This window comes from Nothobranchius furzeri, chromosome 1 (genome assembly GCF_043380555.1).
Source record: "Nothobranchius furzeri strain GRZ-AD chromosome 1, NfurGRZ-RIMD1, whole genome shotgun sequence".
Classification (NCBI taxonomy): domain Eukaryota; kingdom Metazoa; phylum Chordata; class Actinopteri; order Cyprinodontiformes; family Nothobranchiidae; genus Nothobranchius; species Nothobranchius furzeri.
Genome location: NC_091741.1, coordinates 80,860,600 through 80,887,941, shown reverse-complemented (window position 1 = coordinate 80,887,941; position 27,342 = coordinate 80,860,600). Strand labels below are relative to the sequence as shown.

The following is a 27,342-nucleotide window of genomic DNA, read 5'->3' as shown; positions in this document are numbered from 1 at the left end:
AAAGCTAGACCTAGCTAGTCTGACAAAGTTATTTTTGTTGGCTATGACAAAAACAGTCCAGCCTATATGGTCTTTTATCCTGACAGTAGAAAGGTGATGAAGCACAAACTGGTGAGGTTCATCTCAAATGATGGACAGGAGACTGTTGACACGTCTGATGATGATGAAGTTTGTGTAGAGTATAGTACAACCAGACATGACCCTGATGAACATGAGCAATTCGACATCCCAGAGATTAGGCAAGACCTAGATCAGATAAGCCTGCAGCCGGCTGAGGTCAAGCCAGAATCAGTTTCCCCACAGAGATACACTAGAAGAGAGAGAAGGAGGCCAGACTTCTATAGGGTGGAGAGGGATCAGGTTCAGATCAACATTGATTACTGCTACAAGATGGTTTCCAATATATCTCAAACTTTCAGAGAAGCCATAGCTTAATCAACATTGATTACTGCTACAAGATGGTTTCCAATATATCTCAAACTTTCAGAGAAGCCATAGCTTCATCCAACTCAAGAGAGTGGGTAGATGCAATGGATGAGGAGATTAAATCATTGAGGGATAACCACACATTTACTCTGACCACCCTACCTGAGGGAAAGAAAGCAGTGGGGGGGCAGATTGGGGTATTCTATCAAAAACAATGCTGATGGATCTGACAAGTACAAAGCCCGCTATGTCGCCAAGGGGTAGAGTCAGAAGAAAGGTATAGATTATGGAGAAACCTTTTCTCCTACTGCTAACTCCAGTCATGTTTGTTCTTTCCAGACACAAGCAAGTTTAGGCCAGTATCTATTTGGGCTCTGCTTAACAGTCTGAGAAGACTGGATTATGTGGAAATATCGTTATTTCCTCACACTCTATGCCATGAGTCAGCACATGGTCTAATGTATGATGGCAGGAGAAGGTGGAGCTATGTGTTCTTTGGGTAAAACCAATTGAGTCTAAGATATTACTAAAAGCCAAGTGTGAAGCAGCTGGGATGAGAATCAGCTCCTCTAAATCTGAGACCATGGCCTTGATTCTGAAAAGGGTAGAATGCCTTCTCCGGGTCAGGGATGAGGTCCTGCCCCAAGTGGAGGAGTTTAAGTATCTCGGGGTCTTGTTCAGGAGTGAGGAAAAACTGGAGCGTGAGATCGATAGGTGGATTGGTGCTGCATCTGCAGTGATGCGGGCATTGTACCGGTCTGTTGTGGTGAAGAGAGAGCTGAGTCAGAAGGCGAAGCTCTCTATTTACCGGTCGATCTAAGTTCCTACCCTCACCTATGATCATGAGCTTTGAGTAGTGACAGAAAGAATGAGATTGCGGAGACAAGCGGCCGAAATGAGTTTTCTCCGAAGAGTGGCTAGGCTATCCCTTAGAGATAGGGTGAGAAGCTCAGTCATTCGGGAGGGGCTCAGAGTAGACTCGCTGCTCCTCCACATCGAGAGGAGCCAGTTGAGGTGGCTCGGGCATCTGGTCAGGATGCCTCCTGGATGCCTCCCTGGTGAGGTTTTCCGGGCATGTCCAACTGGGAGGAGACCTAAAGGTAGACCCAGGACACGGTTGAGGGACTATGTCTCTCACTTGGCATGGGAACGCCTTGGGAATCCCCAGGAGGAGCTGGCCCAAGTGGCTGGGGAGAGAGAAGTCTGGGCCTCTTGCCTTAGGCTACTGCCCTTGCGACCTGAGTCCTGATAAACGGATGAAAATGGATGGATGGATATTACTGAAGGCTACATTGAGGCTATCATTTTCACTGTCCACATGAATGTTAAAATCCCCCACTACAATGACCTTATCAGTATTTAGCACCAAATCAGATAAAAAATCAGAGGTCTGATCTAAAAACTCAGAGTAAGGGCCTGGTGGACGATATAAAACCACAAACAAGAGTGGTTTTACAGTTTTGCAATCTGGATTAGGAAAACTAAGAATAAGATGTTCAAAAGAACTGTAACAATTAATTGGTAAGGGATTGGTTAATAGGTCTGAATGAAAATTGGTTGCTACTCCTCCTCCTCGACCTGTACTTCCAGCAATCTGGTGATTTAAATAATTAGAAGGAGTCGACTCATTTAAAGTAACAGACCTCTTGCTGCAGCCACGATCTGTGAGAGAGAGCAAAGAAATCTGATTATCACGTTACACAAATGAAGTCATTAACTAACAAAGTCTTAGAAAAAAATTGACCTAATGTTCAATAACCCACATTTAATTTTTCTAGTTTTCTGCTCAGTTGAATTTGTTCTAAAATTTATGAGATTTCCATGATTTGCTTTATCAAGCCTGATATTTAATCTGTGCGGTTTTGGCTGTGGGCAGGACACTGTCTCAATGGGGTAGTGGGTGGGTAACAGTACAGAAGCTGCAGAGGGTGTTTTAAACTATGACTGTTTTAAACTATGACTCTGCTTCCTGGTCTGAACCCTGGATTGTCATGGAGGACTAATAAAATTGGCCATGTTCCTGGAAAGAAGAGCTGCTCCATCCAAAGAGGGATGGATGCCGTCTCTCCGCATCAGACCAGGTTTTCCCCAAAAAGTTTTCCAATTATCAATGTAGCCCATGTTTTTTTCAGGACACCAGAAAACTAGCGGTTGAAGGACAGCATGCGGCTAAACATGCCGTCACTGGTCCGATCAGGCAGGGGGCCAGAGAAAATTACGGAGTCCAACTTTGTTTTGGCAACCTTACACACCGAAGCAACATTAATTTTAGTGACCTCCGATTGGCATAACCGGGTGTCGTTATCGCCAGCGTGAATAACATTCTTACTGTAATTCACTACTGTAGGTTCACTCTGCAGTTCATTGAAATGTATCTCATAACTCTTCATAACATTCTGGATTTTCTCTACAATACCATCATGAAGACAGCTCATATTTGCGTCATTCTCCAAAATTTGGCCTGTCAGCTGTCTGACCCTAACACTGATAATTACATTGTATAAAAGAGGAACTAGACCGTTTTGGCTTGCTTTTTGCACCCCCTAGTGTCCGTTTGCAGAACAGAAATCCAAACCTTTCTCATTGCTGTGCGTTCGTCTTTTCAACACCTTCATCTAAGAGCTGTTACGTGCTGTGCCCCTTTTCGGCCACAAGATGGCCTCAGTGGCTTATGCCTTGCTTGACTCCCGGTGCCCAGCTGTTTACACTCAGTGATGAACACTTGGCAGCTGTTAAAAGCTGCTCCCAGCCTCCAGTTCAGTGAGAAGGTCCAAGGGTAGTATAGACTCGGCAGAGTTTGTACTATTCTCTTCTCCTCGTTCGCTGTTGGTACAACTTGTTTGCTTGGTAGACTTTGGTATTTTGACTCGTTTTGGTATTTGGATTTAGGATTAGATTGTTTGGCTATTTGACTTCGGACCGGCTTTAGACTTAGACTTTGGATCACCTTCGCTTTTCTTAGTCTCAGTGTTTATTCCCATCCACTTTTGGGTTGGTGTTTTCTGTTCTCACACCAATTTTATTACTCCCCTTCTCATCTCTCCTAGAGAGCCGGGGACGTAATAGAACTGAAAGGTCTCCCAGCCTTCATTAATGTATACAGGAGTGATTCATCACTAAATTAAACAAATCAGCTGTGTTCATGATTTTTATTTATCAGAAATAAAAAAGAAACATGCAGGAAACGGACTGGAGCCAGACTGCAGCAGCTCAAGTGCCAACAGAGTGGCCCTCCAGTCTGAAGTTGCAGGTGGAATATTCTGGCCACAGGAGGCGACAGGGGCTGGGTGGCCTTTCATTAACCCTGTAAAGGATCATTTTAGCACATACTGGCTCAAGAAATGTATTTTTTAATTGTAACTCATGGATTTCTATACTGTGCAGAAGTCCGATAACTTGTTTGACCAAATTACTCCATTATTTCTTAACATAAGCTGATCTTCAAACCTGTCATAAAAGTGAGAACAATAATATTAGTTTAATTTCTTTATATTTTGCTTTCAAGAAGCCAATCTTATCCTCTAAAAAATGAAATGCTGAATTTACTTTCCAAATTATGCCAACTGCTTCCACTAAACGTTGTTGCTTAAATGCAAAGGGTAAATACACAGCTACACCTTGTTATGGTCAAAAAGTAAATGAAACTTACTTTTTACTATGGATCAACCATTGTGGAACCAGCTGACATATTTTGGTTAAGCAAAATCAACTTGTCATTGATAAAATGTATTTTAACCCTTTATGTGGTTTTCATCATTCTAAAAGTTTATTTTAATGTTTTTCTAAGATTTTGTTTTTTCTGTTCTGTTCTGCTATTTTTAAAGAATGCTAAAATAAAACAATTTAAAAATTTCAAGATGTTTGCCCAAATATTTAAACGCAGTTTTCAGCCTCAGTGCTTTTTTATTTATCAGAAATAAAAAAGAAACCTAAAAATTTTAACGAAATTGTAAAAATCTGATGTTTCACAGTGTTGATAACAGCCATTAAATACAAACCAACACTCAGAACAGCAACACGATAACACAGTCCAACAGTTTTAAGGTTTCTGTGGCACTTCTCTACTTGGCTTCTTAAACAGGGAGACATAGTATTTCTCAGGAAAACACACGATAACTACTTTATATTACACATTTACACAGCACTGTCGATGTCGAGAACATTCAAACGTAGAAAACAGTGTCAAAAAGCTAAGTTTTTAGTGCCAAATTAAAAACAAAAAAAATTGGCTTCATTTCCACAGACTTTTAATTTTTGTCTTCAGTGAGATGAAAAAAGTGCAAATATGAACATGAGAAAGAAATAAATGCTTAAATGTTCCACACTGAACGGCTGATGATGGATCAAAAGTGGATCCTTTCAGTAAATGTGAGGAAAAACACATGAATTCTGACTTTAACATAAGATGATCTTCAAACCTGTCATGAAAGTGTCATGAAGGTTTTCCCACATGTTTAAGACATTTTTACACAGCAGCTGACTTAAAAAAATCTGATCAATCAAAAACAAAATGGCTTCTTTGTGTCACAACATAATAAACAAACGGTGAAATAAAGTACGGCTTTGTAGTTGTGTTCTCTCTTAAAAAAATGTCAGTTTTAAATTATTTAGTGTGTTCAAATCTGAATTAGAAGAATTTATGATAAGCTGCCAAACACAGCGACAAAAACACAAAACAAGGAGACAAACCGGAGGGGAAAACCTTTGGTTAAATTTGTGCTGAGGTAGATTCTGAGGTGCAAATCATAACAACGCTAAAAAAAACCTAAAAATTATCATCAGCAACACAGAAAACATTCCGTTTGTTTTCCTTACAACAATAAATACAAATTTAAGATCTCAACGTAAAGCGTTTCTATGTGGGAGCACGTTAAATTGTTGTGTTATGATGACTTTGTCTGAAAAAGTAATTTTTATTTCGTATTGGCTTTGCCCTTTAAGGTGTTATATTCTCTGAATTAACCAGTCACCGAATAACTTTTAGTATACTTGCATTGCTTGGTTCTTTTAAAACACAGAAAAAAGAGTTTTCTTTACCTTGTTGGTTTTTTTAAAGAACCAATCAATGCAAGTTGACAAAATACACAGAATGAACACAAAAGATGCTACTGGGCAGGCCCCAGTCCGGTATAAAAGGTTTACAAGACCAATAAACTGTTCCCATTTTCTCTTCAAGCAACCACTTCACTAAAAGTTCAACAGTGACATCCACCTTTCGTGTTTGCTCATTAACATAAATGCTAAAATTTGAATGAATTAACCAACCGGAATTCTTGTACCTCGGCTCTTCCCACGAATCAGCACTGGAGGCATCAATGGTGCAGAATGGGAAACGGGATGGCTTACTCAGGTTCTTCACAGTGCATCAATCCACACCGGGGAAAAGTTTACTCCACCAGAAGAATCTCATCCTCCATGTTGTTACACAGTGGAATGTCAACCCTAACATTCCCTAACCCTAACCCATGGCTGCATCCTGGTCCTCGCCATGCTTGTTTCTCCACTTTTATTCGCAGGACATTTCTGAAGCCTCCAACTACCTCTCCATCCTTGGATTTCTGATGGGCTGATTTACAGCGGCGCTGCATGGCGACAGGGCTTTTCTCTCCCACTGCGAGTGCTTTTGCATGTGTTCTTGGGCTCCCATTACCGTATTAGGACACTTATGTCCCTGATGGGCTATTACATGGGGGACTCGAGGCCTATTGTGTAGTAGTAACTCAGGAGGTATACCGTTGTCCAGTAATCGGAGGATTGGTTATGTTTGACCTAATAGCCCTGGAAGCAGTTTGCTGGTCCTGTACTCCTCCTTCTATACCAGAGCTGGGCTTGGTTGGTAGGTGGGCATACATTAAAAGTTTGGCCTTAAAGGGCTATGCCTATACTCGTAGAATCTTGGGTTACAATATGTAACCATTGTTTTCTTCTATGCATTATATGATTTTTTTTATTCAGATTTTTCTTTTTTATTATTATTTACCAAAATATTTGATGTTTATCTTCTATTTGATTGTTGTGTTTACCAAAAATTGTTGCTGGTGTCCCATTTTGGATATTATGATTTTAGTTGTGACTTTATTGTTTTTCCAGATCTGTCAATTTTTGGGATATTAAGCACCTCAGTAGCTACCATAAAGCTGGGAAGCAGTTGTGTAATTACTTGCTTGTGTGTAAGTGTCTTTGAAAAAAAAAATTAAAAAAAACTTCACAAAAAAATCAAGCTAGCTGATTTTTGAAATACATCATCACATGTTTCCTTTTGATTTAAATAAAGAAAAATGAGAATCAAAGTGCATGTCTTACGGCGACCAAACTGGATTTTCTCAGAGGCACTCCTGTAAAAGGTGCTTTATCCAGTGATATATGTTTATTTGAAATAAATATAATAATAAATATAAGTGAAATGTTACTTTGTGTGATGGAGTTCGTGAGGGGGCTGCTTCACTTGTGGACACAAGTCTAAATTAAAGGAGCAATATGTAAGAATTTTATTATCAAATTCTCATAAAACAGTCTAATCTCTCAATCATGCTGGAAGGAAGGTTATACTGAAACAAATTTCCTTCTCAGCTGGCAGGGGGGGGGGGGGTGTCAGGTTTTCTACGTTCAAAAAGCTCAAGAGTACGGTGGCCCTGAAGTGCAAACCACAAAAACAAATCACTTAATGCAACAACAAATTGAAACACGCAACAACTAATCACTTCATGCAAAAACAAATGACAAAATGCACAACAAATTGAAAAGCGCAAAAACAAATTCACTAAATGCAACAAAAAATCACTAAGCGCAAAAACAAACCACTAAACGCGCAACAAATTGAAAAGCGCAACAACAAATTCACTAAACACAAAAACAAATCACAAAACGCGCAACAAATTGAAAAGCGCAACAACAAATTCACTAAACACAAAAACAAATCTCAAAACGCGCAACAAATTGAAAAGCGCAACAACAAATTCACTAAACACAAAAACAAATCACAAAACGCGCAACAAATTGAAAAGCACAACAACAATTTCACTAAACACAAAAACAAATCACAAAACTCGCAACAAATTGAAAAGCACAACAACAAATTCACTAAACACAAAAACAAATCACTAAACGCGCAACAAATTGAAAAGCACAACAACAAATTCACTAAACACAAAAACAAATCACTTAAAGCACAATTATTTGAAAAGCGCAAAAACAAATTCACTAAATGCAACAAAAAATCACTAAGCGCAAAAACAAATCACTAAACGCGCAACAAATTGAAAAGTGCAACAACAAATTCACTAAACACAAAAACAAATCACAAAACGCACAACAAATTGAAAAGCGCAACAACAAATTCACTAAACACAAAATCAAATCTCAAAACGCGCAACAAATTGAAAAGCGCAACAACAAATTCACTAAACACAAAAACTAATCACAAAACGCGCAACAAATTGAAAAGCACAACAACTATTTCACTAAACACAAAAACAAATCACAAAACGCGCAACAAATTGAAAAGCGCAAAAACAAAAAACAAACCGGAAGAGGTAGGTACCAATGCTGCAACAACAGGCATCACTGATTGGATGATGGATCCGTTAGCCTTTTGAACCGGAAGTTGTTCTGCGTAACGCATTTTTACAAACATGAACATTACCAGTGATCCACACGTTGCGAATCCACAGGAAGGAAGCTTGTAAGAGTGCATTTTGAAGTCGATGACATCACAGCGCAGCGACGAGTACTGTCCGAATTCCAAGAATACTCATTCTCGCGTCCTCGCTCCGGCTGTGGATTTTCAACAGGAAGAGAAAATGTGGAGAGCTACGAAGTTTTAAACGTAAGTTTGTTAAAAACTAGCCTTAGAAACCTAAAAAGCTTAAAGCGGTTCAGTTTATAGACATTTTTCGTTGTATATTTGTTTTTAAAATTATATTTTAGGCAGAAATCTGTCAGAACGTGTTTGTTTCGCAGGTCCCAGTTATTCCTGTGTGTGTGTGTGTGTGTATATGTGTGTGTGTGTGGCGAATTAAACTTGTCATTTGTTTTAAGGACAATGGAGCAAAGAAGCGTTTTTATTAAGCTTAAAGTTGAAGAGTGAAGCTGTTTACACACACAGCCACAGAAGTTCTTCTGTGAAAAGTAGTTTTTCATTCAGGGATTTACACAGCTGACATGTTTTAATGAAGTAAAAAGTGTTCGTGTGAAGAATATACATTTTATCTTCTCATGTGGATAAATGTAAAAATGTGTTTATTGCCTTTTTGTCAACTGTGGTCTCTGATTTTCTCTGTTAGGGCTGCAGGTGTCCAGGGTCAGGAGAGGCTTAACCTGTTGGTCATCTTGGGAGAGAGGCCTTCTACTGTCATCATGATAATGTTATTTAGCTGTTTGATATTTGAACACATTTATTAAAACAAATACTAACTGATAACTCTTTCTGGTCATTGATTTTATCACCAGTTTTATTATTACAGATGTTTTTGAACATGTTACATGAACAGAAAATGAAAAGATGGTAAGGAGACAAGATTATTTATAATACGTTACACTTATTTACAGATCAAAACCAGTATGGACCAGTTATGTACGGTTAAAGCAGGATTAACTTGAGTGACTCTTCCTGGATCATTTATTTAAACTGAGTGAGCAGGAAGTCTTAAACAGTGCACCTGGATCTGCTGCAGGAGGATCCAGACGTGGATGGAGGGCTGGAGCAGACCCGTGGCTGGACATTTCTGGCCAGAGGAACATCATACAGGACGGTCTGCAGAGAGAGCTTTGGGACGCTTCCTCTCACTGTCCACTCCATCGTCCATCTACAGGGCCTGCTGGGCTGGCTCAGACGACGGCTGTTAAATTTCTGTGAATGACTTGCCTGTTAACAGCAGTGGTGGTCTGCTGGTACCTCCTCCAGGACAGAGCACCACTGACCTCCTCCACACACATCTTCCTCAGGCTCATCCTCCAGACCCACAAATTCACCAGCACCGAGGCAGATGTGCAGCACAGTGCATGCTGACCTGTAATAGATTAAAAAAAGAGTTTTTTTATTGAAAAATGTAAAACAAAACATATAACCTGCAGTACAGTGGTTCTGTTCAGTTTAAAGAAAAGCAGCAGGGAAAACTACAGAGAATTTACATTTTTAAGACAGATCTAATCATTATTAGGCTTAAGTTGAATAAACAAATGCACATTGAAAACAGTTCTATGCTATTTTATTAAAAAGCCTGTTTTTTAAAACGTTTTACCCCATTTAATGCAAAATAAGTTTTAAGGTCCAATTTACATTAGAAAACATCCTACTGCATTCAACATGTATAATGCATTTGGTTTATATTAATTGCCTACATGATAATACTCTGTAGAAATGTGTTGTGTACGTTTAACAAGTTCATTCTGTAGCTTAAAACATACATGAAACCATCTAAAGTTAACATGTAAGTCCTGAAAGCTTCTAGAATAAACAAAGTTGCTTTACCTTAAAACGTTTGTGAAAAAACGCTGCTGATGGACGTGAAGCTGCTGTAGCTCCTTAATATTCCTGCTCGGTTTTCGCTAGCGTTAGCATTTTTCCTTTGCGTGTAGCTGCCGCCGTGGCTGTGACGGGACCTACGGGTCACCGTAGAGGTGAAGGCTAGACTGTCCAAATTCAGTGCCGCTGGGTTCTGGTCTTAGCGGTCTGGCAAGGACCCGGCCTTGCTAGACCGGCGAGGACCCGTACTCGTAAGCATCCTGCCTGTGGATTTGGACACACCCACTGACTGCTCTTTCACAAAACCACGTTCGGCAGAACAACTTCCGGTTCAAAAGGCCAACGGATCCATCATCCAATCAGTGATGCCTGTTGTTGCAGCATTGGTACCTACCTCTTCCGGTTTGTTTTTTGTTTTTGCACTTTTCAATTTGTTTTTGCGTTTTGTGATTTGTTTTTGTGTTTAGTGAATTTGTTGTTGTGCTTTTCATTTTGTTGCGCGTTTTGTGATTTGTTTTTGTGTTTAGTGAATTTGTTTTTGTGCTTTTCAATTTGTTGCGTGTTTTGTGATTTGTTTTTCTGTTTAGTGAATTTGTTGTTGCGCTTTTCAATTTGTTGTGCGTTTTGTGATTTGTTTTTGTGTTAAGTGGATTTGTTGTTGCGCTTTTCAATTTGTTGTGCGTTTAGTGATTTGTTTTTGCGCTTAGTGATTTTTTGTTGCATTTAGTAAATTTGTTTTTGCGCTTTTCAATTTGTTGTGCGTTTTGTGATTTGTTTTTGCATTAAGTGATTTGTTGTTGCGTGTTTCAATTTGTTGTTGCGTTAAGTGATTTGTTTTTGTGGTTTGCACTTCAAGGCCACCGTATTACAGGGATGTAGTTACTGTTCACATCTGTGAGCCTGTGAGGTTGCCAGCGCCCGTATTTGTATTTTGACTCCCGCAGGTAAAATCAGAACATAAGCCAATAAACAGGAGCAATCCAGAAGTTATCTCTTGTACCTCTAAGAAGCTGCAGCATCCTTTTCTTTTAATCTAATATTTGGTGAAGGAGGCTGGAAGCTAAAGTTCAGCTAACAATGCTAACAGTGAATTAAAAGCAAATTGTCTGCTCTAAAAATACCTCAAGCTACTTTTACATTTCTTTACTTTAAAAAGATCTTAATCCAATTTTTCAGTTTCCAACAACTCAATATTGCAGTAAAATATATGTGTGAGGTGAATAGTGAGTTAATTGTTGCATTTTGCTTCCTTTAATGAGTCAATCAGAAATAAAACAGCAAGCTAACAGCAAGACGGCAAACAACCACACTTCCTCTAATACTGGAGGCATGTTACCGTAAAAAGTGTAGTAAATTCTCCTTATTGTAAAACACCCAGGAGTGCTAACACCTGATATGACAATATATTTTTCTACTTATCAATTTATTGTGTATGACTCTTCGCTTGTCATCTAGAATCTTCTGGATCTTATCTGTAACTGTCAACAGCCATGAAACTCATGTAATGAGAGAAAGTCAATTTTTTTTTATATAAATGGACTGCAGTAATCACATTTGACCACAGGATGTCATTCTTTCTTCATTCTCACATATTGCACCTTTAAATACCCATCCAAGAGGAGCTTTGTGAAATTAACAGTTATAACTTGTGATTTTATTACAAAGTAATCAAAATATTCCTCTAACAACTCAAAATTAAGCTACAGAAAAAGCAGCTTATGGAAGACTAAAGCTATTAATGTAAAACCAACAAGAGCCAAATTGCGACTAAAAGAAAATGTAAAAGTGGCAGCAAAAAGTTATAAAACAATCTGAAGGGTGGACAGCAGTTATGTTATTTTTCTGGGGTGTGTTTCTCACTGACAGGATAAGGTCTGTGTTTCTGGATATGCTGATGTTCAGCTACATTTCGGGCTTCTGGTCTTTAGTTTGTCTGTTAGCTTCAGTCTAACTGACCGTTCTGGCAGCCTTTCAGAAACAGCTCATCCTGTGATAGGTGTCCATCAAAGCCATCCATGTAGAGGCTGCTGGTGCTGCTGCCGCTGCTGCTCAGGAAGGTGCCGACCGCCCGGCCCTGACGGGCGTGGCCCACGGCGTCGCTGAACACTTTGTTGATCTGCTCCTCTGAAGGCATCCACCAGTCTGGGTTTGAGGCACAGTGCATCCGGATAAACTCTAGAAGAGTTGGATCAATAAGTATTTCATAAAATCACAATATTTTGCAAAAAATTAAAGCATTCATTTAACTGAGGGTTTGAAAAATTGGAGTTTGGATCATATTTGATGATGATGTAATTCCTTGTTTTCTTGCTTTTTGTTTGTTTATTTGTTTGTTTGTCCTTCCACCAATCAGCAGTTTTAATAAGCATTATTGCGGGGGTGTCATTTTGGATATTTCACCATCAGGTTTACAAATATCACCTGGTGAGGGTATAAAAAAGGAGCCATAAAAGGTAAACAGCCCATATTTATATAGCACCATATCGAGTTTTACAACCCCTCAAGGCACTTTACAAAACAACAGATATTCACCAGTGCACATACATTACACATACACACTACTGGTTGGGATATAAGCTGCAATGTGTAACTGACAGTCACGTTGAGAGGACTGTTTGGACCCAAAATGCAGATACCCAGGATGACACGAGGCAGGAGTTGATATAAAGAAAATCCTTTTATTGTAGGATGAGTCCAAAAATAAAAATAAATCCAAAAGGCAGGGAGCCGAAATCCAAAAATCAGGAAATGATCAGGAGATCCAAAAACACCAGAGGAACGGGCAGACTGACAGAATAAATCACGCTGACAAACAATGAACCGACAAGACAATGAGAAACAGACAGGGCTTTATAGACTGGGGCATAATGGGAGGCAGATGAGCTGCAGGTGTGTGGGGAGAGAACCAGGTGAAGGCAATAACTAATCAGGGAGGAGGAGCAGGAAGGAGCAGGAGAGGACACCGGACCTGACTGGAGAAGAACACACACACACACACACACACACACACACACACACACACACACACACACGCACACACACACACACTAAGCTGGGGGATGACACACACACACACACCGAGCTGGGGACAAAGAGGCTGGAGCTACAACTGGAGGGGCTGGGGATGACCTGAAAGGCTACAAACAGACGGCACATAAATAAGACGCAGACAAAGGACACATGAGGGCGCTAAGAGACACACAAGGGGAATCTAAAGAGTGATGGAGGACATCAGGAGACACATGGGGAAAGACGCAGACACAGACCATGACAGGGCTATCACATTCTCTAGGTGCCACTAGTTCCCTCAAACCACCACCAGAAGGAAAGGTGAGCTCTTAGCTCCTCTACAACATCGCCCAAATGATTCATTTTTAAATTAGCAAACTCTCTGACAAGGCGCTAAAGTTGACCAAATTGTGGTCACTTTTGACCGTTAGTGTCAACAGTTAACACAAAGAGAGTAGAATTAATGTAAAAATACAGAGAGATCCTGGAAGATTTGACACAGGAGGACAGATAATGACCCGAAGCATACATCTAAAGCTACAGAGAAATGGAGGATGTTCTTGAGTGGCCAAATCAAAGCCTAGACCTAAATCTGATAGAGAATTTGTGGCTGGACTTGAAAAGGGCTGTTTATATTCGATCCCCACGCAACCTGACAAAGCTTAGATCAGTTCTGCAACGAATAGGTGAGCAAGCCTGATAGAGGCCAATCCACACAGACTCAGAGTGGTGATTGCAGACAGAGATGCATCTGCCATATACTGTAAATTGTTTTATTTATTTGAAAATCAGTTTTTTACTTGAATATTTAAGGTTGTTTTTGTATTTTCTGGTCAAGGGAGCCAAATTATGTTGATCATGGTTGACTAATCACCCAAAGATAACACAGGGAAATGTTCAACACAAAATTCAGCTTAGAATAAAATGAAATGTAACGCTGCAGCTCTGGTATTTTTATTTTGACACTGGCAGGTAAAGTCAGAACCAAAGCCAGTTAACTGGAGCAACCCAGAAGTTATCTCTTGTAACTCTAAAAAGCTGCAGCATCCTTTCTTTTTATCTAATATTTGGTGAAGAAGCTAAAGTTGAGCTAACAATGCTAACGTTGAATCAGAAGCAAACTGTCTGCTCTGGCTGATGCCTATCTCCAGCAGTCAATGGGCAATCAGGTGGGGTATACCCTGGACAGAGAGCCAGTCCATCGCAGGGCAACACAGAGACACACAGGACAAACAATTATAAACACACACACACTCACATACAGGCAATTTTAGACAGACCAATTAACCTATTACCCAGGGCAGCTGTGGCTACATCGTAGCTCATCCCCACCAGTGTGTGAATGTCTGTGTGGATGGGTGAATGACTGATTGTGTAGTAAAGCGCCTTGAGGGGTTCCATGACTCTAGAAGGCGCTATATTAAATACAGTCCATTTAACCTAACAGTCATGTTTTTGGACTGTGGGAGGAAGCCGGAATACCCGGAGAGAACGCACGCATGCACAGGGAGAACATGCAAACTCCATGCAGAAAGACCCGAGGCCGGGAAGCAAACCCAGGACCTTCTTGCTGCAAGGCAACAGCTCTAACCACTGCGCAGCCCACATCTAAATCTAAATGTTAAATCCAAATCTAAATCTGTGAGTCAAATATTTCTGTTATATGCAAATTAGCCATGTGTGACCATGCCCACAACAATGGTTGGCCAATTGTGCTCATTTTCACTCCACTTTCTTTCACGCTGGACACTGGCTGTACTGCTCTAGTCTTCATTGGGCATAGTAGCAAAGGTAATAGCACATTTCGCTATCAGTTTTAAGACATTTGTTGAGTAAACTACTTGTTTTGATCGTGTTGTCAGTTATTTCTCTGCTAAGATCGTGTAATAGAACGTAATGACCAGTCACAACTGAAAAAGACAGACATGGCTGCCAGCTCGCTTCAGGCAGGAGAAAGTGAACATCCTGTCATGACAGGTGTCCAAGCAGCTCTTCAGAGCATGCTTCCCCCTGCATCACACCCCGCAGCAATGATGGAAGGTATTCTGGTTGTTTTCCACTTGGTTAGCCTATTTAAGTGGAAGTGTTCACACACTATAAAGTTGCCATGAACCTAGCTAAGTTAACTAGCTAACAACTGTGTTGCATGAGCCTGTTTAAAAATACAATAATGTTGTGTCTGATAAAAAGAAAGCAAAAAAAAAAAATTCATAAAAACATTAAATGAATGTTGAATAGAAACAGCAAACTATCATAAAAATGTGTTAAACCAGCTGAAAAACAATAAAAGTCTGTTTTTATTGTAAAGTGACCTGGATGTGCTGAAAAGTACTTTCAAAATTATCATCACTCTTATTATCACTGTTATTATTACATGAAGCCTAAATAAGCTAATAGGAAAATGTGGGCTAATGTTCCAGGTGTCCACTCCCCATGATCATCCACCGTTCATTTGGCATGAGCTGCTTCTTCCCAACTGCCACCTCACTGAGACCAGTAAGTTACAGTTATATTACACTTTGTATTTATTTTTATTTTCTGTACAATATAGAGCCTGTTGATTGTAGGGCAACTGTGATTATTTACTCAGTAACTTAATTATGCCATGCACAGGATAAACTTAGCTATAGCAAATGTCTAATAAATAAATACATATATTACAAGATGAATGTTAAAATAATGTGCCCTGGAAATTGTCCAAATTATTATCTCAGACCAATTAAAGTAAAATGAGTTATGAGAAATTGCATTAAGTTTTCTCTCCTGCATAACATGTTGATTTGATTGTAACCCTTCTGTATTGTAGCAGACTACAGGTCCTTCTCAAAAAATTTGCATATTATGATAAAGTTCATTATTTTCTGTAATGTACTGATAAACATTGGCCTTTCATATATATTAGATTCATTACACACAACTGAAGTAGCTCAAGCCTTTTATTGTTTCTAATATTGATGATTTTGGCATACAGCTCATGAAAACCCAAAATTCCTATCTGAAAAAATTAGCATATTTCATTCGACCAATAAAAGAAAAGTGTTTTAATACAAAAAAGTCAACCTTCAAATAATTATGTTCAATTATGCTCTCAATACTTGGTCGGGAATCCTTTTGCAGAAACGACTGCTTCAATGCGGCGTGTCATGGAGGCAATCAGCGTGTGGCACTGCTGAGGTGTTTTGGAGGCCCAGGATGCTTCGATAGCGGCCTTAAGCTCATCCAGAGTGTTGGGTCTTGCGTCTCTGAACTTTCTCTTCACAATATCCCACAGATTCTCTTTGGGGTTCAGGTCAGGAGAGTTGGCAGGCCAATTGAGCACAGTAATACCATGGTCAGTAAACCACCATTTACCAGTGGTTTTGGCACTGTGAGCAGGTGCCAGGTCGTGCTGAAAAAGGAAATCTTCATCTCCATAAAGCTTTTCAGCAGAAGGAAGCATGAAGTGCTCCAAAATCTCCTGATAGCTAGCTGCATTGACCCTGCCCTTGATAAATCACAGTGGACCAACACCAGCAGCTGACATGGCACCCCAGACCATCACTGACTGTGGGTACTTGACACTGGACTTCAGGCATTTTGGCATTTCCCTCTGCCCAGTCTTCCTCCAGACTCTGGCACCTTGATTTCCGAGTGACATACAAAATTAGCTTTCATCTGAAAAAAGTACTTTGGACCACTGAGCAACAGTCCAGTGCTGCTTCTCTGTAGCCCAGGTCAGGCGCTTCTGCCACTGTTTCTGGTTCAAAAGGGGCTTGACCTGGGGAATGCGGCACCTGTAGCCCATTTCCTGCACACGCCTGTACACGGTGGCTCTGGATGTTTCTACTCCAGATTCAGTCCACTGCTTCCGCAGCTACCCCAATGTCTGGAATCGGTCCTTCTCCACAATCTTCCTTAACTCTACTTGTTGTGCAGTGTTTTCTGCCACACTTTTTCCTTCCTACAGACTTCCCACTGAGGTGTCTTGATACATCACTTCGGGAACAGCCTATTCGTTCAGAAATTTCTTTCTGTGTCTTACCCTCTTTCTTGAGGGTGTCAATGATGGCCTTTTGGACAGGTCGGCAGTCTTACCCATGATTGCGGTTTTGAGTAATGAACCAGGCTGGGAGTTTTTAAAAGCCTCAGGAATCTTTTGCAGGTGTTTAGAGTTAATTAGTTGATTCAGATGATTAAGTTAATAGCTCGTTTAGAGAACCTTTTCATGATATGCAAATTTTTTTAGATGGGAATTTTTGGGTTTCATGAGCTGTATGCCAAAATCATCAATATTAGATCAATATAGAATATTAGAGGTCGTGGAAGGTGCTTTATAAATAAATGAAATGAAGATAAAATGGATTGCTAACACAGTTCTTAAGTTCGAGTGTTAAGAGGCAGGCAGCTCACAACCAGCCCCCTGAAGCCGGCTCAGCTTTGCAAGAAAGTGGCGCAATTGTTTTTTGAAACAGGCTCATGCAACACAGTTGTTAGCTAGTTAGCTTAGCTAGGTTCATGGCAACTGTATAGTGTATGAACACTTCCACTTAACATTTACATTTAGATTTAACATTTACATTTAGATTTGATTCAACATTTAGATTTAACATTTAGATTTAGATCTAACCTTAACATTTAGATTCAGATAAAAGTGTTAGATAAATATTTAACATTTACGTTTAGATTTGATATTTAGATTTAGGTTTGGATTTAATTTTTACATTTAGATTTAACATTTACACTTGGCATTTACATTTAGGTTTAGATTTATTATTTAGTTTTAAATTTAAGATATAGATTTAGATTTAACATTTACATTTAGCATTTAGATTTAGATTTAGCATTTGGATTTAGATTTAGATTTAACATATGCACTTAGCATTTATATATAGGTTTAGAATTAGCATTTAGATTTAGGTTTAACATTTATATTTAACATTCTGATCTAGATTTAATTTAACACTTAAGTTTAGATTTAACATTTAGATTAGCTGAAATTAAGTTTAAAATGTTCATTAAAACATTAAAATCTTCTTTAAAATGTTTAAATGTTCATTTTTAAAAACGTTAAAATGTTCATTAAAATGTTTAAATGTTCAGTGATATTTAAACATATTTTTAAATGTGATAAAAGTTGCTAAATGTAGTAAAACTGAGCTAAATATTAAAAAATGTCTGCTCAAAAATTTGCACCATTACCTTATGAGCTAAATATCAAAACAATGTCTGCTAAATAATTTACACCAGTGATTTACACTTGGCGCCCGATAGATATGACAATGTATTTTTCTACTTAACAGTTTAAAGAATCATTTAAGTTATCTATTGCTTGTATTTTTATTGCTTCAATATGGAAATAAATGAAGCAGATCAGATCAGAAATAAAGTAGGACCGGCAGTCCATTTGGTAAAAATGTTTTAGTCCCTGTATCTAAATTCAGCTGAACCCCCCCCCCCCCCCCCATTAAAATAGTTATTTAATATTTTGGTAATCTGGGTAAAAAGATCCAATTTATTGCTACCATAGCATATATATTATGTTTACATGATTGTTAACCTCAGTTTTCATAAGCCTTAATGCGTCAGATGAATTAATATTGCAAAAAAAGTACAAAAGTTAATCAAAGTGTATTTGTTAGGGAACGGGGGACCTCCTCTCAGTGGAGAGCCAGGCGGCGTACCTCTGAGGCAGCTGACTTTGACGGGATTCAGGGGTCGCCGCTCCAGGCCCGGCTCTCCTGAGTGGACTGAACGCTTCCTTTTGCCTAAACCACAGGAGAACTTGAGCTCGTCTGTGGTGAAGACGTAGCGGATCAGGTAGCGCAGCAGTCGCCGTCCATCTTTCTTCGAGGAATTAAAAGCTTCATCCCACTGCTTGTTAGTGATGAAGAGCGGATAGTTCTCCAGCAGCTGTTTACTCCCCTGAAAAGGAAACAAAGGTGTGAAACTGATAATCATAGCAAATTCTCCTTTTGCTGCTGCAACAATAATGAATCATTGATTTATTTTTAAATCACGGTCAGAGACTTCCCATTTCTGTAAGTTGAAAAAATTCCTTCACAAACCTCAAAGACTGTTTGCCGTTCTTCCTCCTGTAGAGAGATGTTTAAATCCATATTTTTACTCCATTCAATGGATCTCGTGGTTTTTAGAAAGGTTTTACTTTAGCTCAGGGCTATTTCTGACCTCTGTGAGTTGCTCCTCTGGCATCGGTTGGACCAGCTGGTTGTGAAACTCAAGCACAGTCTTGAAGTAGTCAAGAACATTTTGGCAGGGAACTGTGTAAAAACATGAGCCGATGTGACCGGTAATTATACAAATACATTGTGAGAAATCAACTGAAATAAAAGCATGGAAACCTAATTGAATGTGACCATAAAGTTCCTCTGTGAATAAAAACACCCCGACTCTTCTTACTGCACCTGGAATGTTGTCCAGTTTGTTGCGGAGCTCCTCATTCTCCTGCTGCAGAGACAGCACCTCCTGCTCGAGCTCCAGGCAGCGTGGACAGCAGCTCTCCTCCTCCTCCTCCTCTTCCTCGGGCAGTGTGGATGACGGGTGGCCGTATGACTCTGAGGGAGCTGGGGAGCCCCAGCCTCCCAGATTGTGTCTGACAGGAGAACCCCCTGAACCGGGCTCGGCTGCTGGGCACCGGTCAATTTCGAGGCCTCCAGCCAGATGTTGCTGAGGCCCTGAGAGAAGATAATTCTGCAGGGAGTCTGTGAAGATACGGAGAACTGCAGAGGTCTGTTGTTGGTTTAGATGGCTTTGTTGGACCTCCTCTTCATGGTCTGTCATGGAAGAGCTCTCCTCAGATTTAAGTTTTCCGTGTGAGAAGTTGTGAAGCTCCTGAGCTTTCCTTCGCCCATCTTCCAGCTTGACTTTAGAGTTGAGGGAGGAGGAAGGTGGCTCCAGGAGGCGACCATTGTTGAGAAGGTTGAGGACTCTGCTGCACTGCTGGGCAAAGGCGTCAAGGATAAGACGGTTCTCTGTGGCAAACAGAGGAGAGATCTGAAGATGTCAGTCATTGCCAAAGAGACCTTCTTGATATCTCCAGCCATATATGATTAAATACTCAACCTGGTTTTAATTTAAAGGCTGTTAGGGGGTTGATTTCTGCATCAAAAGTTTGAGTTTTGTTAGTTTTTGATGTAAATGGCTGACAAAAACCCTAAAAATGAAATGAAACCACTAAAGCAGCAGAATAAATCTAAGCCACAGCAGTGTTAGCTTTATTGCCTGCAGTTTTAATCCTAATATCTGGCCAAGGTGGTGGAACAGGCATGTTAATTTCCAACAAATGGATATACAGTCAGTTGCTACCCATCACTAAATACAACTCTTTTGAATACCATCCCATCCAGGTAACTTTTTGGTTGTCATATATCTCCAACAGGGTCAACTCGCAGACTTTCTTGATGAACTCGACACCCTGCTCTCCTCCATTCCTGAGCATGACCGTCCCACAATGGTCCTTAGAGACATGAATATTCGCCTGGAAAATCCCAGCTCATCAGGCTTCCTGTCACTAATGTCATCATTTGATCTAAAACTAGTACAAAGTCCTCCAACTCACAAAGCTGGAAAAGCACTTGACCTCATTTTCACCAGAAACTGTGTCATAGACACAATCTCTGTCACATCGCTGCATCTTTCCGATCATTACTTCATCCGTTTCAGCACGACTCTACAAGGGAGGTCCACTGCTTCCGACTAAACTGCTCCAAGCTATTGCTCCTACAGTAGCCGCAGCAGTCACACATGTGATCAACGTTTCACTGACATCCGGTACATTTCCCACCTCTCTCAAGCATGCTCAGGTTAAACCACTGCTAAAAAAACCATCTCTTCCTCCAAATCATGTGGAGAACTACCGACCTATCTCTCTCCTCCCTTTTCTGTCCAAAATCATTGAAAGGGTGGCTTTCAAGCAGATCACAGAATACCTCTCTCAAAACTGTCTGCTTGACCCTTACCAATCTGGGTTCAAAAAGGGCCACTCCACTGAAACTGCTCTGTTAGCAGTGACGGAATCCTTGAAAGAAGCTATTTCGACCAAATCCTCAGTGCTTATCCTGCTTGACTTATCGGCTGCATTTGACACTGTCAACCATGGCTTCCTTTTTTCCACACTCTCTAGCATGGGCATCACAGAGAAAGCACATGCCTGGTTTGAATCGTACCTTACAGGATGATCATTCAGTGTATCTTGGCTTGGACAATCCTCTACCGTGCACCATCTTGCCACAGGAGTCCCACAGGGCTCTGTACTAGGACCTCTTCTCTTTGCCATATACACCACCTCACTGGGTGAGATCATTCAATCACATGGCTTCTCCTACCACTGCTATGCAGACGACACCCAGCACTATCTGTCATTTCCACCGGACGACCACACTGTCTCTGCACGAATATCAAACTGTCTCTCTGACATATCAAAATGGATGAAATCCCACCACCTCCAACTCAACCTCTCTAAAACTGAACTACTTGTCATCCCAGCAAAACCATCCATACAGCACAATGTCTCAATCCAAAATGACTCTCTAGCTCCTTCAAAGGCAGTTTGAAATCGGGGTGTTGTGATTGATGAACACCTGACCTTTAAAGATCTTGTTGCCTTTGTTGCTCTTTCATGCCGCTTTGCACTGTATAACATACGAAAGACTGTATAACATACGAAAGATCAGACCATACCTAACACAACATGCCACCCAGCTCCTGGTGCAATCTACTGTCATCTCCCTCCTCGATTACTGCAATGCCCTTCTAACTGGTCTTCCAGGCTGTACTGTGAGACCTCTTCAAATGGTCCAGAATGCAGCGGCACGTCTGGTCTTCAATCAGCCAAAAAGAGTGCACGTCACCCTTCTGTTCATTGAGCTCTACTGGCTATCGCTAGCAGCACGCATCAAATTCTAATTGCTAACACTAGCATACAAAGTCCGAGATGGTACGGCTCCCATCTACCTGAATCCTCTTGCAAAGGCTTACATCTCGGCCCGGCCGCTCCGGTCATCACAGGATTGTCGGATAGCAGTGCCTACACCACGCTCAGGACAATCCAGACTCTTCTCATGCATCGTTCCACAAATGTGGAATGACCTTCCAAGCACTACCAGAACAGGGCTTCCTTTTCAATTTTCAAGAAACTCCGGAAGACCCTGCTCTTCAGAGAGCATCTTCTGAACTAGCACCTTGCCTGCACCCGTCCCCCTCTCAACCGTCCACTCCTTGTTCCCTCCTCTCCATGAATGATGTCAAGTTGTTGTTGTTATTGTTGTTGTTAGCCTCAAGGGCAACATGCCGATTATCACTTGTAAATTGCTTTGGACAAAAGTGTCTGCTAAATAAATAAACATAAACATAATATCATTTTAAAACGAGAAAGAAAAACACCTGGTTTGTATCCAGGTGAAGCTGTGAATGTGAAAATTGTAAAATTATTTCTATTTAACAGCTTGTGCAAATTTTGTTTGGAGCAGACGCCTTGCTCCTTATTGAGCTGACTTTGAAAATAAAAAGCATTTAGAATAGAAACAGGACAAAATGTTGTCATTTATTTCTAGTTTATTTCTCTCTCATGCAGGCTCAAACAGCTTTAAAAGGTAAACCTTTCCCCTTCTTGGTGAGTTTCATTTTTCTTTTAGGCATTTTTCATGGGCGTTTTTTTTTTTTGGGAGAATTTGGGATGTGTTTATTTCAAATGCAAGCTGAACTAATGTTTCAGTCCTAATGCTAGCACACAGGTAGTAAAATGTGCATGCATATTAATGGATGCAAATGTATTCGATCCACCGATTTCCCCTTTTTCTATTCATTTTCTCTTTCCCTTTGCTTACATTTTTTTATTCCCAATTATTTATCTTTTTTTTCCTCATTATAACCATATGTTTAAATCATTTTTAAAAATCTTTTTTATATTAAACTTTTGTTCTTTTGACGCACTTTGTGATTTTAATTTTGAGAGGCGCTACCTAAAGGATCGTTAATGGCCTTTTTGGTTTAGAGGAAGATGTTTCACTTATTAAAGCTTCCAAATCACTCCTCTGGCGTTTGAGTCCAAAGCCTCTTGCATTCCAAACTGGGAATGGATGCGGTTCAGTTTCCATGCAGCTTCCGCATGGATCAAAAATCATTTAGTCCAATCAAAACATTTCACACCAGCTACAGTGCAGCGCGGATCTGGATGCACAGTTCCGGGTCTACTCCGAAACAATGAGGCACAGTTGGTTTATTCCAAAATAAAACCTTTTTATTTATTTTTTCTGTTTTGTTAATTACAGCAATATCAGTTCACAGAATGCTACTTCACTTCATTTTTACAGGTAAATTTTTAAACTTATTAGGTCACATTTCTAATCATCAGGTGCTCTTGTGGGAGCAGGTATCTGGAGATGTCCAGCATAAAAACCGCAGTCAGAGTGAATGTCTTTCTGTCCGGAAGCTGCACGGAAACTGGACGGCTGCCGTACTGCATTCAGTGTTTTAGCTGTCCCGGTTCACCTGAGTGATGTTATATTTCCCTGAAGTTGCGAATTAGATTAAAACCATTTGGGGAAGAAATTGTGAGCTGTACTTTCGTGGTTGGACAGAAGCATCCTCAGACCTCCTTATCGGTTTCACGTTGGGTTTTTCTCATTTAACAAAGACTTATTATTTTACTTCCCTTTCAAATCTTCTCTGTCCCAAATATGAGCATTTCTGTCCTTAAGTGTTCCTTATCCTTCAGATGGACCTCAGTCTTGACCTGAAGAGGTGACCACATCATAGGCGCAAACACAAAAAGTTGTTCAAACTGTCAGTTTGATAGATACCGTGCTAAAATTTGATGTGCGAGTAGCTGAACGTCCTTATCTAAGGGCCGATATATTGTGCCATTAAGATCTCACAAAACTACATGAAAATGACCTAATTAACTATAATAAGATGGTTTAAAACTCTGACAACGAGGGTGAAACATCTTCAGTTTTCTTTCCGTGATGGCTGCATTTCTCTATCTTTAAACATAAACACATAAACCCAGTGCTTTTATCAGGATTAATATTCATTTACATTATTGTTTTAACTGCTGTTAGATAATCTCAGCAGTGTTGGAAAGTTCACTTAATATACGAACTAGTTTGTGTCAAAGTTCATAATTCTATTTCTAAGTTTACAGCTCCCAAAAATGAACGAGTTCATAATTCTTTATTTTTTTCTGCCATTGCCACCCGTTCAGTCCACTCTCGTGCCCAGCTGCAGCTTTTACCCTACAGTAAATTCTCAATAACATGAAGGAAAACTAGCCGTTTGAATGGCTTTTAGAAAATAAATTATTAAACAATCTGAGGAAAGAACCAGGCTGATGTAGGAAACGATGGTGTTTCTCAAAATGCAAAATTCAAAGTGCAAAACATCTAGACATTAATTATTTTTTAATTAAGTCACTTTTCTAATTTTGTGAATGAAATTATTGACTCTTTTGTCCAAAAAAGAAGAAAAGTTATAAAACTTGGGTCATAAAGTCACGAACCCAAATGAATTAATTAAAAACTGAGTAAATACATAAAGAAAAATTACAGTTGTGACTTTCTAACTAGTGTTTCCAGATTTGATGTTTCCCCCGAATTAATGGTGCATTCCATTTCAACTCGACAATTGGAAATTCCAACTTCCGAGTAGCTCCTCATAACAGCAGCAGTAGCTGTAGTGGAAACGGGTATATTTTACAAGAACAAGTAAGGGTGCATCTAGAATCAATGTTACATGTAGAGTTGTATTTTCTTCTGAGGTGAAGGGAGCTTAGAAACATCATGGAAACTAAAGAGTGGACACCTGATTGGCCCGTGTTGTCTGCACTTATGGGGTGTACTCCTTATCATGACTTTGGTTTAGAGTTATGGTTTTAGCTCCATGGGAATCTGGAGCTCTCAACTTAAATTAAACTATGAGAGAGCACCGTTCACAAACCTGCTCACAAACACCAGAATGAGCACGCTCACTTTACAGTTTTTACAGACGCTAGGACACATTTCTCAATACTTAGGTCACTTTTGCAAAACTCTTCGCACAGGGCGGACAACAGAAGTCTATGTGGGCTAAACTGAGGATCAATTATCATTGTTTTGGCACAAAATGCATTCAATGACTACATCTCTCAAATGTCCTGAACTGTTTTCTCACTCAGACACAACTGCCACAAATCTTTGTACACATAAGACACTTTGCACGTGCTTACATATTGTTTTCAAAACAGTGAAACTTCTGTTCAAAACAATAGCATAATGCAAAACTGAATAAGACAGCAGGATTCAACAGCAATGTTTTATTTTTATTTATTTTATTTTACCCAGCCACAGCTGATTTTCATTGTAGATGAACATCTACACAGGTGTTACTCTTTCAGACAGCTGCTGAATATTGTTGTGATGTAAACATGGAGCCAGCCAGAAATAGAGATGCGGCTGAAAGAGGAAGTCGAGAGGCTAGGAGGGGGCGAGGAACATGTATGGATGCCTGGATATATCAGTCTATTGTATCTGTGTCAGTGGATGGTGTGTATACAAATTTGTGGATTTTGGAATTAGCAAAAGCATAAAAATAAATAAACAACATAAAATATTGACTAATTCTGCATCATGTCTGATTCATTCCAGTAACATATATTACAGTCATGAACAATATATATTGCACTTAGAAACAGAGACGTGTCCTTGTTCTACACAAGAAAACACTAATGCTACATGCTGTTAGTGTTTTCTAGGTTACTGTTTTGTGGGAGACAAAGTGTGTTTGTCGGCTGTCAACCTCTGCTGGTGTTCTGGAAGAAAGTGTTCATTTGAGACCTGAATGAAGTGTTTTGGTAGTATATGTGTATTTTGAATGTGAAATGAACCACTTTGCCAAGCTGAAAGTCGGTTAGGAGAATTGTGTGAAGGGTTTTGCAAAAGTGACCCAAGTATTGAGAAATGTGTCCTAGCGTCTGTAAAGAACTGTAATGTTCAGACAAAATACGAGCGAGTTCAGTTCATGTTCACAAAAAATATTTAGTCAACAAATCCAGGCACAACACTGAATCTCTGAATGCTGATTCTTCCACCTCGCCCTCAGCTTTCTATCAGACCATGAGAACAATCTATCCATTTTGTAGTGAGGAATTGTTTGTTATGCTTACGATACTCAGTTATATTTATCCATTAACCCTGATGAACCTAATCGGTTGGGTAGATTACAGGCTTGTCTTGAGTACATAAAGAATTGGATGACTCTAAACTTTTTGCTTTTAAATCAAGACAAGACAGAAGTTCTCATCTTTGGACCTGAAATCCAGAAAAGGAAATTGCTTAGTCAATCACCTGACCTGAATGGCATTAAATTTGTCTCCGAGAACAAAGTAAGGAACCTTGGTGTTATCTTTGACCAGGACATGTCATTCAAATCCCAAGTTAAACAGGTTTGTAGAATTTCCTTTTTCCACCTTCGGAATATTGCTAAGATTAGAAGCATACTTTCCAGGAGTGATGCTGAAAAACTAGTTCATGCATTTATCACATCAAGACTGGATTACTGTAATTCATTACTCTCAGGAAGTCCACAGAATGTAGTTAAAAGTCTTCAGCTTGTCCAAAATGCTGCAGCTAGAGTTCTGATGAGAATTAAAAAGAGAGATCATATCTCTCCTGTCTTAGCTTCCCTACTTTGGCTACCTGTTCAATTCAGAATAGATTTTAAGATCCTCCTTCTCACATATAAAGCTCTTAATAATCAAGCTCCATCATACATCAGTGATCTGATTGATCAATACGTTCCTAACCGAGCACCGTTCTCAGACTGCAGGTTTTCTGGTGTTTCCCAGAATATCTAAAATTAGGATGGGAGGCAGATCTTTTAGTTATCAGGCTCCTCTCCTGTGGAACCAGCTCCCAGCTTTAGTCCGTGAGGCAGACACTTTGTCTACATTCAAGAATAGGCTTAAAACATTTTTATTTGATAGGGCCTATAGTTAAAATCTGATGTTAGCCTAGATCTGGACAAGTGGGGGATTACAGGGAGGTGGAGTGTACAGTCGGTAAAGACGGCTCTCCCTTGCCCTGCCTCCAACACGCCTACATCTAAAAAGGCTAGGTTATCCAGAGTTATCTCTGTAGTTATGCTGCTATAGGCTTAGCAGTGGAGGATACACTGACCACTTTTCACGCTCTACTACTTTCTGCTACAATCTGCTCTTTAACTGTATTATTTCCTGCAATTTCAGTTGTTAACTTTATTTTCTCTGTAAGTGTTTTTCTCCCCAGAAGAAGCTACAATGATGTTCTGCTGAGCTGTGGTGGCCTCATGGAGGGGGCCATCGTCTAGCACACTGCTGCTAATCACTTAAACATTCTCTCTCTCCTGATAATCTTTTTGCTTGCCTTGACGTTGGATGTGCTACCACTAGTTTACCCGTTTAATTATAGATTCACTGGGATAAATACAATAAAGTT

General features: G+C 39.8%; 1 protein-coding gene across 1 annotated transcript in view; it reads right to left on the bottom strand.

Moving 5' to 3' along the window:
• Nucleotides 1-11,699: 11,699 nt before the first annotated feature.
• Nucleotides 11,700-27,342, bottom strand: part of LOC107379144 (BEN domain-containing protein 4) — a 22,719-nt gene continuing 7,076 nt past the window's right edge. The window contains exons 2-6 of the mRNA XM_070550525.1: nt 19,300-19,866; nt 19,064-19,155; nt 18,943-18,969; nt 18,559-18,799; nt 11,700-12,064 (exon numbers count right to left, since the gene is read on the bottom strand). Coding sequence (XP_070406626.1) covers nt 11,832-12,064; nt 18,559-18,799; nt 18,943-18,969; nt 19,064-19,155; nt 19,300-19,866 — 1,160 coding nt within the window. The 3' untranslated portion in view covers nt 11,700-11,831. The remainder of the gene's footprint in view (nt 12,065-18,558; nt 18,800-18,942; nt 18,970-19,063; nt 19,156-19,299; nt 19,867-27,342) is intronic.